Source organism: Macaca mulatta, chromosome 10, assembly GCF_049350105.2.
Source record: "Macaca mulatta isolate MMU2019108-1 chromosome 10, T2T-MMU8v2.0, whole genome shotgun sequence".
Lineage (NCBI taxonomy): Eukaryota > Metazoa > Chordata > Mammalia > Primates > Cercopithecidae > Macaca > Macaca mulatta.
In genome coordinates, this window is record NC_133415.1 from 115,818,633 (window position 1) to 115,832,581 (window position 13,949).

The following is a 13,949-nucleotide window of genomic DNA, read 5'->3' on the forward strand; positions in this document are numbered from 1 at the left end:
CTTACCCTCAGCCTGCCAGGCAGTGTGTCTGGACAGCAGCAGGGCCCTGGACACGCCCCTCCCTCCCCAGCACGCCAGCCTCTGAGTGCGTCTGTTCATTTGTAATTATTTTGGAAACACCTGTTCAGCTACATGATTGGGGCAAGGTGTGGGGAGCGTCCTCTTTCCACAACACAGTTTGCTGCCGCAGGCTGTATAGAGGCTGCTTAGTGACACTGCCTCCTGGAGAGTCCGTCTGTCCCCGTCCCCTCCTCTGTCCGCACAGCTGCATTCCCACACAATATCAATTAGCCACAGCATCACCACCACCTGTGCCGGAGACGCGTCCCTCACTGATAACCAGCAGGTTTGGGGGAGCCATGTCCCCTCAAAGTTACCTTTTAAGCCTCATTAAGCAGAAAATCAGAGCCGACTTGCCACACCCATGCTCACTGAAAGGTGCCAACCCCCCCCATGCCCCACCTCGGACTCCCGGCCCTTGCAGGAAGCCCCCCTTCTTCCTCTTGTCAAATCTGATGGCCCAGGAGGCCCAGCTGCTGGCTGAGCAGGGCGGGTCAGGTGGAGGCTTCCAGGGGTAAAATATTGGGACCCAGGAAGTGACTGAGGCTCAGGGGATGGAACCCCCGCCCCACCAACCTAGTTCTTAATCCCTTTCTGCAGAGCCAATATTCGCCATATTCCGCCATTCCCATCCTGACTAGGTGGCTGCCACCTCATGCACCGGCCCTTCCTCCGCCTCCGGTCTGCACTGAACGCTCTCGCCCACCTTCCGGAACAGCCATGAGGCAGAGGTGACCCCACCCTGTGTGAGGCTCAGGCGTTTCTCCCGGGCTGACACCCCATTTCCTCCAGGCCATAGCCACGAGATGCTCTTTGGTCTCGGGCCACATCTCTACACTGTGTGTCTTGGGGCGATGCTGCAGTGGGCACAGCTGTGGCCTCGGGGACTGACAGTAAAGTTTAATTTTATTTTTAATATTTTTTGAGATGAAGTCTTGCTTTGTCGCCCAGGCTGGAGTGCAATGGCCACGATCTCGGCTCACTGCAACCTCTGCCTCCCCAGTTCAAGCGATTCTCCTGCCTCAGCCTCCAGAGTAGCTGGGACTATGGGTGCACACCATGCCCGGCTAATTTTTTTCTTGTATTTTCAGTAGAGACTGGTTTTGCCATGTTGGCCAGGCCGGTCTTGAACTCCTGACCTCAGGTGATCTGTCTGCCTTGGCCTCCCAAAGTGTTGGGATTACAGGTATGAGCCACCGCGCCCAGCCTGACAGTCAAGTTTTAAATCTGAGCTTTGGTGCTTTGGAAAGAGTAACCTTCTCTCCCAGCCTAAGGTTTCTCCTGAAAAAATGGTCAATGGAATCTCACAGGCCTGTTGTCTCCAGTCCACAGCTTCCATTTCAAAAGGCTCTGAAAACGGAAATGTTAAAAAAAACACTCGTTTGATAGCAAAGCCTGCCCTGGAGTGACCCGAGGCCGGCTGTGGTGTTCGCCCCAGTTTCCCTTCTGGGGGGGAGAAAGCCTGAAGGGAGCCATGGCCGAAGGACCCCCACACCGAGGACAGGCCGCCATCCTCCCTTTTCCTCGCCCTCCTCTGTGTCTGGGTTCAGGGAGGCTCCATGTGCCTCTGGCTGTGACATCTGCGAGTGGGGTGTGCCCTGGGTGCCACGCAGCCTTCCTGCCGGGCAATGAGGACACACTGGCCTGCTCCCATCTTCCCTTCCCTCTCTATGCTCACCCCTTCGATGGGCACACTCATCGGTGGGGACAGCCCGGGAACCTCCAAAGCTCTGACTCTCTCTTCTCCTTCCAGAAAGGGTTACAGGACCTGACCTCTGGGGCACCCAACTCATTCTATTTGCCAGGGCTTTCCAGGTTTTAAGACTGAAAGGGCTGTGTCCTGGGAATTAGAATGGTGGCTCCCATCTCACCTCGGTGAAACACACAAGGCAAACTCGACAGAAAGGGAAGGAGGGCCCCAGAGATCTCTCCGGGCTGGGGGCGGAGGGAAGTGGGGGCAGCAGGGCTGTCCTGGCAGGTCAGGGTTGTGCTGTAAGAGGATGAAGGCGAGGGGGCTGGAAACCCACACAGAAAGAGAGCTGTATGCAACACCACACCACAAACATGCTTATATATGCACGCACGTGCACACACCCCACATGCATGCACACACATGAAAGCACCCAACATGCATGCACACACCTCACACATGCATACACACCCCCACATGTATGCACACATGCCACACACGTGCACACTCATGCATGCACACACACCACACATACGTGCACACATACACACACCCTGCATGCATGCACACACACCACATGCATGCACTCACACATGCACACACACTGCATATACATGCAGACATACCACACATATGCACACACACCCCACATGCAAGTACACATCCCCACACATATGCACACCCCCATGCATGCACACACCACACATATGCACACCCCCACATGCATACACATACACCACACATATGCACACACATACACACACCCTGCATGCATGCACACACACCTCACACATGCACACACACCTCACACATGCACACACACTGCACATGCATGAAGACACACCACACATATGCACACCCCCCACATGCATGCACACACCGCACATATGCACACCCCACATGCATGCACACACATCACACACGTGCACACACATGCACACCACATGCATGCACACACATCACACACGTGCACACACATGCACACCACCACATGCATGCACACACATCACACACGTGCACACACGTGCACACCACCACATGCATGCACACACATCACACACGTGCACACACGTGCACACCACCACATGCATGCACACACATCACACACGTGCACACACGTGCACACCACCACATGCATGCACACACATCACACACGTGCACACATATGCACACCACCAGATGCACGCACACACACCACCCATATGCAGACACACACACACCACATATGGACGCATGCACACACACATCATATATTCACACGTGTCCACACAGGCACACCACATGGACACACACATACAGCACACACAGACACACATACACAGACACAAACACAAGTTTGGGTAACACACTTGGGCAGAGATAATTTTTGCCCCATCTGATGTCTGCCTGTCTCGAGACTAGGCTGACGACAGGCGGTCAGTTGCCCCACCAAAGCCAGTCTTTTCTTTCCAGACCCGCCAGGCCTCCCACAAGCCAGATGAAACCAGTGACCAGGGGCTTGAGACTCACTATACATTTGGGATATTTTTAAAAGCATGGGTTGATGGTTAGGGGAGCAGAGCTACTCAGACAAGAGGGGGTGCACTGCAGAAGCACCTCATCTTCTGCAGAGAACATTGAGAGAGGAGGAGGAGGCGGCGGGAGGGGAAGGGGAGGGGGAACAGGGGAGAACAAGCCCAATGCTTTTCCTTCTGTTAGCGCTCTGGAAGCTGCTAAGGTAGAGGGCAGGAGAGCAGATGGCTTTGGATGCATCTGCTCATTCTGGACACACCGCTGAGGCCACCACCCTGAGGGTGGATCCAGAGTAAAAGCAGGGGCGTGCTTTTCTCCTCCTGGCAGTAGGTGAAGATGCTTATTTTGGAAACTCAGATTCCTGAATGTGAAATGAACACCTTCCCGTTTGTCTGTAGTGCTTGAAATGAAAGCGAGGGCTTCACCAACTTCTCAGCTGAGGGCCATGGGGACACTCTCTGGCAGGTGGGATGGTTCTGCCCAGGGGCTTGGTTAGTGTGGGGTCTGGAGAACAAGTTTCTCCCCTCTGTTTCTTCCACCAGCAGCCTGGGCCTGTTGGCACTCACTGGCTCATGGTCGGTGGGTTTCGGAATCCCAGTCCCTAAAGCTGTGGGTGTGTTCATGGACGGAACACCCTTGCGAGGAGTCTCCCACCAGTTTGCATTACGTGGACCCACCGGGACGCAATGCCCCAGGAGTCTGCTGGCTGTGGACGATGGTTTTGTTTCCGTGCATGAAACGCAGAGACTGTTTGACCCTGTAACTTTGGTAGCTTTGGTGTTATCTGTGGTCGGAAAGCAGGAAGTGCTGGGGGCCGGAAGCAGCTCCAGATGCCAAGAGCGCGTAGAGGCTCTGGACAACGGCGACAAAAATGCGTCCTGTCAGATGCCTTGTGGCCATCAGAGAGCACCGTGGGTCCTGTCTGTGTCTCGGGGTTTGCGGCCACAGATCCGGACTGGTGGAGGCCTCATTAGGACAGCAAGGGCCACCCACGTGCATGGGGAGATTGGCCTCACGTCAGGGCGAATCAGGGGGTCCCAGGGGAGCAACTGACTGTGGGCTCATTACTTTTGACAAAACCCAGCTTGGAGGCAAAACGAGGCTGGCTAGGAAGAGGTGTAGACATTCTCTGAGGCGCACTTTAGCCAAGATCATGGTCCCGTCCCCTGGGGCCCCAGGTGGGGCAGGCACGCGTGCTGGCCGTGTGTGTCTAGGGCAACAGAGACCATTGGCAGGCCCGTGTGCCGCTCTGCGCTGTTTCTGACCACCATGGCCCCCAGAAACGCACGCAGGGGCAGCTTGCCTGCGAGGGCGGCTCTCAGAGGATGCCCACAGATGCCTGGGCAAAGACACACCAGGGAAATACAGAGACAGGAGAATGCACACTGGTGTGCTCAGAGACCCCCTTCCATCCATGCCCCTCAGAGGGGCTCCTCCTCTTATGTTAACTTCGAGGATAATTCTGACTGTCTCCCCATTCAGCTACTACACAACAGCTTTTATACATTTATGTGAGTAAATGTGCCTCAGGCACGTCAGATTGGAAATAATACAGCATAAATCACTTTTTACAACAAGTAAAACAGTTGAATCAAAGGTGACTTTGCTAATTGTTTGAACCTTTTCTGCATTCGGGGTAGCACAGGTTTTGTCCCTTTGGGATTAAATTTGCAAACGCACATCAACTTTCTAATTTTACGAAACAGACTTTGGTTGGAGTATTGGAACACAGGATCCAGGGTTATGAGTTCAAAGAGGTAATTGTTGGAGAAATAATTTAATACATCACAAATCCCTCTATTTCCATCTCTTCAAATGGGATGCCAAAAGCGATTAAAGACTAAAAACATATCACAAGCAAATTCACATTAGAAAATTGCTGTAATCACTCTGCTGGATTAACCAGGGTTGAGGAGCCTCTGGCGGCTGGTTCCAACAGGAGGTCTTCGGAGAGCGATGGGGAAGCCAGAGTGACTTTGGGGTTGGAGACCGTTTGTGCATTTCACCCATCCTTTCAGGAGAACGGTGTTTGTCCTTCACGAAGAGGTGCCTCTTCTCATGTTCCCCTCCTGCAAGGGAAACAGACACGCGCATTTGGTAACGTAAGCGTCTGTAAAGCAGGCGGCTGGTCATTGGCTTAACCATAAGGTAAAACAAAGTTCCCCAACGAGTCTAGTGACAGCTGCGCTCATGAAAAAAAAATCCCATCGTTGGGATGAAATTATCAGCTAAAGGAAGCTGTTGGAAGCCAGCGTGCCTGGTCGACCAGGGTCTGTGCATGAACTTCTGTGGGCTGGATGGACCCAGTGGCACCGGACAGGTCCTAGGGTGGAGCTGGAGCTGGGGCAGTTCTGCCCTGAGATACGAGGCCAATTGCCTGTTACTGAAAACCAGGGATGCAGTTTCAGGTGAGTGAATTTCTTAACTGGGGGAAGCAAAGCTCTTTGTAACACACTGGGCACCATTGGAACCAAAAGTGCTAGGGCCACGGTGCCTCACCCAGGAGGTGGCAAAGTCCAGGGCACCTTGGTTTCAGGCAGGAAACTGCATTTTAAGGGCTGCCTTGTCTGAGGTATACTGACCACGGGGCATCCAAACGTGCGGAAATGCAGGAGAAGCGTCTGTCTCTTTAAGAAATGAAAAAAGGAGAGGCCCTGTGAACCCCTTGTTTGTTTTTTAACCTGCTGGGCCCTCTATTTTTACCCAGCAAGCTAGAGAGTCCTTGGGGAGCAAGGGAGCAGGCATGGCCATCAGTGCATGAAGACACAAGTGGGACCTAGTCAGGCAATCTGCGTCTCCTGACCCCAGCGAGGGACTCTTACAGAGCCACTGGGCTCGGAGAAGCCTGTCCCAAGCTTCCACAAACTAGGCTTCACAAAAGGACCCCTTTCCAAAGAGAGGCCAAGCCATCAAGAGAATGGGTCTTGGCCAGGTGTGGTGGCTCATGCCTGTAATCCCAGCACTTTGGGAGGCTGAGGCAGGTGGATCACTTGAGGTCAGGACTTTAAGACCAGCCTGGGCAACATGGCAAAATGACGCCTCTACTAAAAACACACAAATTAGCCAAGTGTGGTGGCACTCGTCTATAATCTCAGTTACTCAGGAGGTGAAGCAGAAGAATAGCTTGAACCCAGGAGGCAGAGGTTGCAGTGAGCAGAGATCACATCACTGCAGTTCAGCCTGGGCAACAGAGTGAGACTCCGTCTCAAAAAAAAAAAAAAAAAAAAAAATTCTGTGAGTCGCTCAAGCAGCAGCCAGCAGGGCCCATACCTTTACTCTGTGGCTACAGGAGGAAGAAGGCAGCATGGCTCCCAGACAAACCCCTTGGCAGGGCTGGAGGACCCGAGGCAGTCACCACAGTGGACTGACTTTGGGGAGTTCGCCTTGTAATCTGCTGTCTCCTGTTTCCTAGGCTTGGGTGTGGTTGGCATGTGTGAGGCTGGAAGGGCGTGTGGACCCAGTGACTCAGTGGGTACAGCCTCTGCCTTTCCTGCCGCCGGCCCATGCCCCTGCCCCAGCCCCAGCCCCAGCCCCAGCCCCAGCCCCAGCCTGTACTTTGGAGAAAGGCTCGGTGAATTAGGATTGGAAGAAAAATAAGGATGGGGCATTTCCTATTTGCCCAGTTCTAGAATGGACTCCCTGAGTCCACGGCATTTCCCGGTTATTATTAAACAGAGAAAGAAGCAAGGAGCACTTTGTATGCTTGGCATTTTCACAGCCGAGAGCTGCAAAACCCGAGGCTGCCAAACCACACGTGATCACTGAACACTGAAACGCATTGAAACATGGCTGGTATGAACAGAGCTGGGCTTTAAGGGCAAAACGCATGCTGGAACTTGAAGACTTAGTGCCAAGAAAGTAAAACATTGAATAATTTTAAATACTGATGACACACTGACATTGTATTTTGGATGTGTTGGGATAAGTATTAAGTTATCAATAAAAATAATTTCACTGCTTCTATTTCCTTTTTTAATATGGCCACTTGAAAATGTAAAATTCTACACACGACCACATTCTCTACGTGCAGCAACACTGGTCACGGGGGTGGTGTGAACACCTTGGTTCTGGGGACGTGGCTTCCCACCTTCCACAGCCTGCATATGTGAACATCTCGGTTCTGGGGACGTGGCCTTCCACCTCCCACGGTCTGCACATCTCCAACTAGGAGGAATCTAAAGGTAAGCATCTTAGCCAGACCTGATGGCTCAGCCTATAATCCCAGCACTTACTTGGGAGGCCGAGGCAGGCAGACCACTTGAGGTCAGGAGTTCAAGACCAGCCTGGCCAACATGGTGAAGCCCCATCTCTATGAAAAAATACAAAAATTAGCCAGGCGTGGTGGCACACATCTGTAGTCCCACCTACTAGGGAGGCTGAGGCAGGAGAATCACGTGAACCTGGGAGGCAGAGGCTGCAGTGAGCCAAGCCAAGATTGTGCCACTGCACTCCAGTCTCCGTGATGGAGCGAAACTCTGTCTTAAAAACAAAACAAAACAAAACAAAAACAGGGTGAGTGTCTTGAAAAGCTCCTTCGTGTTCGATTCTTCCCTGAGTGTTGGGGGAAGGGTGGCTCCTGGTGGGTGGTGATGGTGAAGTTCTTTCTGGGTGATCCCCAGCCATTCTCAACACACCTGCAGGAGCACAGCCGTCAGAGAAAAGACGAGCAGACCCCCACGTTTCTCGGGAGCCATGGGCTTGCACAGGCACCCGCGTGGGTTCTATTTTGCTGTGTGCCAGATGTGGGCACACGGGCTGTGGACGGCTGTCTTGGAATGAGAAGATCCTTGGGCAAACCTGAGAAAGGCCAAATGGCACCGAGATAGCCCAGGTGGCTTCACGAGCAGCCACTGCAGAGAAGGCGAGCTAATTCTTCTCTGAAACACTATTCTCTGCTCAGGCCAAGTGAGACGCATGCAGACTTTTGTAGAACAGTAGAAAAACAGCTTTGTCATGTACAGAAAAGTTTAAATGTAACTTGAATTTTTATTTAAATTAAATTATCGGAATAATTTTTGATTAGTGAAGTGGTTCTTTCATAAACTTATTCTCCACCCAAAGAGGGAAAGAGAGATTTTTTTTCCTCTGCCCTTTTCCTTATGATTTCACATATTTGCTATAATAAGTGGTTGCTTTTGGATCAGTTTTAGCATCTCAGAGACTCTTCAGGCTCTGGTTTAGAGTGGACACAATTCTCTGAAAAATGAAATTATGGTGAATTCAGCTACAAATGAACACCATTTCACTTGATATTAAAATTTAACCATATTATTTTTATAAAATAAATGGAAATAAAATGCTTTACTCTGAATATAAATGACGTACCAATGTCTCTGATTTTAACCAGAATAAATACCCCTGTTTCGAATTCTGATAAGCAGGTAATTTATTTAAGATCACGTTGAAATGTCCTAGAAGTGAATGACATTTGAGTTTCCAGCTTTCCCACTTTATCTAAAAGGGGAAAAACGTTGTCTGGCACTCAGCTTTTCGAATGTGCAAAACTGATATTAGTCCGTTAGAGGGGGGAAAAAAAGACAATGAAATAAAAGTGGAAATTAGCAGAAACCAGTATTAGGCATATGTCTTTATGAATAAGACTTAACCATACACTTCATTTTACAAGTACAGAAGGCCTTCTGGAATGCATTAATTAAAGTTAAACGCTGTAGACAGGCGCGTTGCAGGGCGCCGGCCCTCTCCCCTTGGCATTACCGACAGCCTAGGAAATTGGGTTAATAAAGCCGGATACTGCGGCGCGCGCGGCCGCAAACAAGCGCGGACAGCTGGGTCCCCGGGGGCGCCCTGCCCGGCTCCCTGGACCCCGGATGGTGGCAGAGCTGGGAGTTGCGCAGCGCATCTCCGTTCGCATCCGGGGGGCGCGGGGCCCGCAGCAGCGTACTCACCCGTAGCCCGGCCTCCTCCCTCCGAAGCGCGAGGGCATCGATGGGGAGGGGGCTTTGCTGGACACCAGGGCTAGACGACGGGGCCCTCCCCTGACCGTCCAGGGTTAAGTAGGGCGCGGGCTGTTAGGACCCTCCTCCACGCAGCCCTCCGAGGCAGAGGGCCCGCAAGGCGGTCTCCATCCGACTCCACCGCGCGGACGTCCCGGGCAGGGGACGGCGGCGGTGCGGGAGGCCAGGGGACGTTTAGGGGACAAATCCCGCAGACTTCGAGGCAGCCAGCGCCGATGTCCACTTCCCAAATAAATAGAACAAACTCCTACTTGGAAAAGGCCGAAAGCTCTTCGCCTGGGGTCTTCCTGCGCCCGCGGTCTAGCTCCTCTGCAAACGGCCATCGTGGGCTCTCCTCAGGGCTGCGGAGTCGCGGAGTCACCGAGGTGGGAGGTGCCGGCCACGCGCGTCCTCGGGAACAGAGCACTGCCCTGCAGTTTAGCACGAAGGGCCGACTGGAGCGGGAGCGCGAGGCCCACGGCGAGAGGATCACGAGCCACTAAGTCCGACTTTGCTTAGTCTCCACCCTCCGTGCGCCTCAGGTCAGGACCTCCTGTCCGGAATCTGACAAGTGCCGGTCCTCGCCGCGGCCCTGGGACGCTGCGGTGGTCTTCTTTTAGGGGCGAACGGCAGTGCCCGAAGAATGCTGTACCCACCCCGTTCCTAGACTTGCTGGGTCCCGACAATGCCCAGTGGGTGCCACGAGTTCCGGGGCGCAGAGCATAGCGTCCGGCTCCGGAGTTCAATCACGCGTCCCGATGGCTTTGGCGCTTCCCGCTGCGCCAAACTGTTCGCCGCGCACAGGCTGGAAGCGAGGTCGGGCCGCCTCCTCCCTGTCTGCAGGGTCCCTCCAGGCCTTTCCTGTCCGGGCAGAGCGACAGTCACAGGGGAGATCGGAGGACGCGTGCGGGAGGGGCGCGGGCCCGCGCGGTCACGGCTTCTCGTGACAGTGTTTGCAAAGGGCGGAGGGCGTCCCGGAGAAGGCGGCGCACTTGTCAGGGCAGGGCCCCAGCGCAGCGCCCGCCGAGAAGGGACACACGGTGGCCTGGCCGAAGGGCGTCAAGGGCGCGGCGGCCACGGGCGCAGCCAGGCCCTGGCCCTGGTTGAGGAAGGCCACCAGGCGCCGCATCTCGTCCAGAGCCTGCGCCTGCATGAGGATGTAGTTCTTGGCGAGCAGCAGCGTGGCGATCTTGGAGAGCTTGCGCACCGACGGGCTGTGCGCATAGGGGATGACTGCCCGCAGCCCGTCCAGCGCGTCGTTTAGGTCGTGCATGCGCCGCCGCTCGCGAGCGTTGATGCTGAGCCGCAGGGACCGCTGCTCTCGCGGCCGCCGCCGCCCGTCCCCAGCGCCCCCCGGCCCGCGCCGCCGCCGCCGCTGCTCGAAGGCGTCGTCCTCGTCGCCGCTCTGTTCGCCGCTGCTCTCCGCCGCCGGAGCTGGGGCGCCAGGTGCGGGCGCCGCTGGTAGATCGCCGCCGGGGCCCGGAGCGCCGTAGCCGCGGGCCGCTTCGGGACCTCGCGCCGCCCCGTAGGCGAGACCCGCAGCTGCCGCCGCGTAGCCGTGGCTCAGTGCCAGGTACGCGTCCCCCGACAGCGACTTGAGCTCGGCCATGGCCGCGCCGCCTGGGCTCGGAGGCTCGCCGGGTGGGCGGATGCTCATGCGGGTGAACCACCCCCGAGGCCCGCCCGAGCCCGCCGCTGCAGCTGCGATGCGGCTCCCGGCTCTGCGCGTCGGTCCGGCCTGCCTGCGAGTCCCAGAGCCTCGGAGCCCGCTGCCTCCTCCGCCTCTTCCTTCTCTCCCACCTCCTCTGCCTCCCAGCCGCGGTGCGCAGGGGGCGGGCTCTACCGCCCACTCGCCCCCGTTTCGGTTTTAAGCCGCGGAGGCGCCCGGTGGGACTTCGCTGCTGTCCAATCAGGGGGGACCGGGTGAGCGCCTCTTCCCGGAGCTGGGCTCCACCAGCGCTGCAGGCTGATAGGCCGGGGGTAGAGGCTCTGGAGAGGGGCGGCGCGGGGCGGCGGGGTCCTGGAGCGTTCCTACTTGCTTCTCCACGCCCCGGCTGCCACCTCCGGCCGCCCTGGGGATTCCGCACCAAACGCACGCGTCCCACGTGGGCACCTGCCTTGGTCAGTCTTTGAGTCCGACCCTAGCGCAGGAGTTCCCGGCGACACGCAGGGGCCAGAGCAGGGGGCGGGCAGCAGTAGCACCAGCACCAGCGCCAACACCCTGTCCCGCTGAGGGGCCGCTTCGGGTCGGGGTCGGGGTCGTGGGCGCTGTAGTCCAGCCGCGGCGCAGCGTGTACCCGGAGCCTGCTCACTCCCCACTCGGGGCGCCCTGTGGCCAGGCTTGAGGGGCGGAGTAAGAGGGAGTTTCTAGAACCTGTTGAAAAACGCCACGAGCGTTGCAGGCAGGGGAGGGGAGGAAGGTGGAGGGCAGCGCGGCCTGGAGCTCCCCGGGCGGCGGGGTGGGGTGGGGGGCTCTGTGAGCTGCAGGACGGCCTCCTCCCTGCCAGTCGCTTCCTGGGCATCTATCAGTGAAACGCGTGGGGCTTGGTGGGCTTTCCCGGAGCTTCCAATCCCCTGGGGTCCAACCACAATGCATGGGAATGTGGCCAGCCTCGGACTTGCCTTTTCAGTGCTCTTGCAACCCCACATGAAGACGAGGACCCCAGCGCTTCTCCCAGGTGGGAACCTGCCTGCAGGCCCGGCCAAGTCCTGAGGCTAGAGTGTGCTGAGGATAATGGTTTCTCCGCTCTTCGCTTGGGTGGGAGACTGGGCCACCCTGGCCTCTGGCACGAGGTGGAGCGGCCCGTCGGGCCCTTCTGTGTGACCTGGGCAGAGCCGCATACCCTCTCTGTTCTCCAGGTTCCGCCCCAGGAGGAGCCACAGAGATGGGGCTGTGTGTGCAGCCCCGGGAGGGGAGTGGGCGCTGCACGTGTGTGGGGTGGATGTGCTGTCTGGAAGGCTCTGGGAACGCAGCAGTGACCGGCCTGCCCCGTGGTTCCCTGCCGGGTTCGGGGTGTGAGGAGACAGATGCATGGATAAGTCGCTGTGGGAAACTCAGGCTTTTGTCCTGGCGGAGGGGATTGGGCCTGAGGCAGCCTCTGCGGGGCTGGCGGCCTGTCTGGCTGCGCGTCCTGTGGCACCGGCCTCACCCCCGGCACACGCCGGCCAGGAGCGCAGGGGCCCCGAGGACGGAAGCGTCTGTCTGAGGCCCTCTCCTGGGCCCCACACCGCCTTCGGGGCTGATGCATAGACCAGGAATTGGGGAGACCTGGTGTGGAGGAGGCCGCTGTGTTTGGGCCTGGGTCTGAAGGGTGAGTGGGTGTCATTGTGGCCACGGGCTGGGGTCCAGGGAGCATTCAGGTGGCCAGAGGCGGCCTGGCACAGGGCAGGGCAGTGAGGGGCCCAGGTGGGGCCGGGACCAGGCCTGGGGAGCGTTTGAATCACTGGGGAGTTTGGTCTTTATGGGAAGAAAGGCGCCCTGGCCATTCGGAGAGCCACTCTGGCGCTGCTGCCGGTGCCGTCCGGGGCTGCGGGGCCTCCTCCTGGGCCTGAACTGCAGGGCTGGTGGGGGCCGTGGGGGAAGGTGGCTGCACAGGTCCCCGGAGCTGGAGGAGCGGGAGGATGGGGTTGACCAGGAGGGGAAGCTATGGACCCGGAGAATGTCGGAGGCCCCCGAGGGGAGGTGCAGGCAGCGCTGGTGGGAGGCCTCGGAGGGGTATGCGGTAATTGGCATCACGAGTGTGGTGAGAGTAGCTTTTAAAGCATCGGCTGGAGCAGGGTCCTCATTAAAGCCAGAGACGCTGACGCCGTGGGGCTGGGGCTGGGGCTGGGCCGGGGCTTTGGGAGGTCCGAGCTCCCCAGCAGGGAGCAGGGCTCTGGGCCAGTTCCCAGGCCCAGTTAATCAGGAACCTTCAATAGGATCGGCCTTGGCTCAGAAGGTTGGAGGCAGGGATGGGCACCGGGTAGGGGATGAGGCGCACGAAACGGCACCCGGGGGAGGCCCCTGCTGCGGCCCCTGCAGGACCCGCCGCAAATTCCGGGCTTCAGCCCAGCGAGCGTCAGAGGCGGCGTTTTCGGTGCGACGCTGCCACCTGCTGGCTGCCTGGGAGATTGCACCCCAGCGGCTCAGATCCCGTGTTTCTCAGAGGGGCCGGGAGGGGTGAAAATGCGCGTTCCCAGGCCCTCCCGGATTCTGCTCAGGTGGGCGCTGGGGGATCGTTCACAGGCGCCCGCCCACATGTTAGGGGAGCTGGAGGAACCTGACGTCTCCGCCCTCGAGTGCCCCTCCGAGCTGAGGTTGGACGTTTGCACAGGAGCAGGTGAACCTGGGGGGTTGAGGGCTGAGCGGGGGTCCCAGCTGATGAAGCAGCCCCGCACCTTGGCCAGGTTCTCGAATCTCCTGTGGTCAGAGACTGTGGAAAGCGGGAAGCGGCTCGTAGGCGTTTACCAGGCCAGCTGCTCATACTTTCTGGCCTCAGTTTCCACATCTGTAAAGTGGGGTCTGTCCTCAACCCGTGTGCTCTAGCAACGGCCCACCAACGGCCCTGTGGAGTGGGTCTGCAACTGCGGACTCACTTGTCCTGGGCTGTTCTGAACCAGTGGTTCCCCCGCCCTCCCAGGAGACAGCACCTGTGGCGGGGCAGCCGTCCCTGCAGCCGACCCTGGCTCCCACCGCGCCCTGGCCCTGGGGGTGCCCAATGACCAGGGTGTGCTGTGGCCCGAGTGAGCACCCT

General features: G+C 57.5%; 1 protein-coding gene across 1 annotated transcript; it reads right to left on the reverse strand.

The window, feature by feature from the left end:
- Window positions 1–954: 954 nt before the first annotated feature.
- On the reverse strand, window positions 955–11,069 carry BHLHE23 (basic helix-loop-helix family member e23). Its single transcript, XM_028828699.2, has 2 exons — window positions 9,169–11,069; window positions 955–5,331 (listed from the first exon to the last, which is right to left on the reverse strand). Exon 1 carries the CDS (start codon window positions 10,871–10,873, stop codon window positions 10,148–10,150), a length of 726 nt encoding a protein of 241 aa, XP_028684532.2. The 5' UTR covers window positions 10,874–11,069; the 3' UTR covers window positions 955–5,331; window positions 9,169–10,147.
- Between the last annotated feature and the right edge of the window lie 2,880 nt (window positions 11,070–13,949).

Excerpts from the sequence above, each read along its gene's own strand:
- BHLHE23 (XM_028828699.2), bottom strand. The coding sequence starts at position 10,873 with ATGAGCATCCGCCCACCCGGCGAGCCTCCGAGCCCAGGCGGCGCGGCC.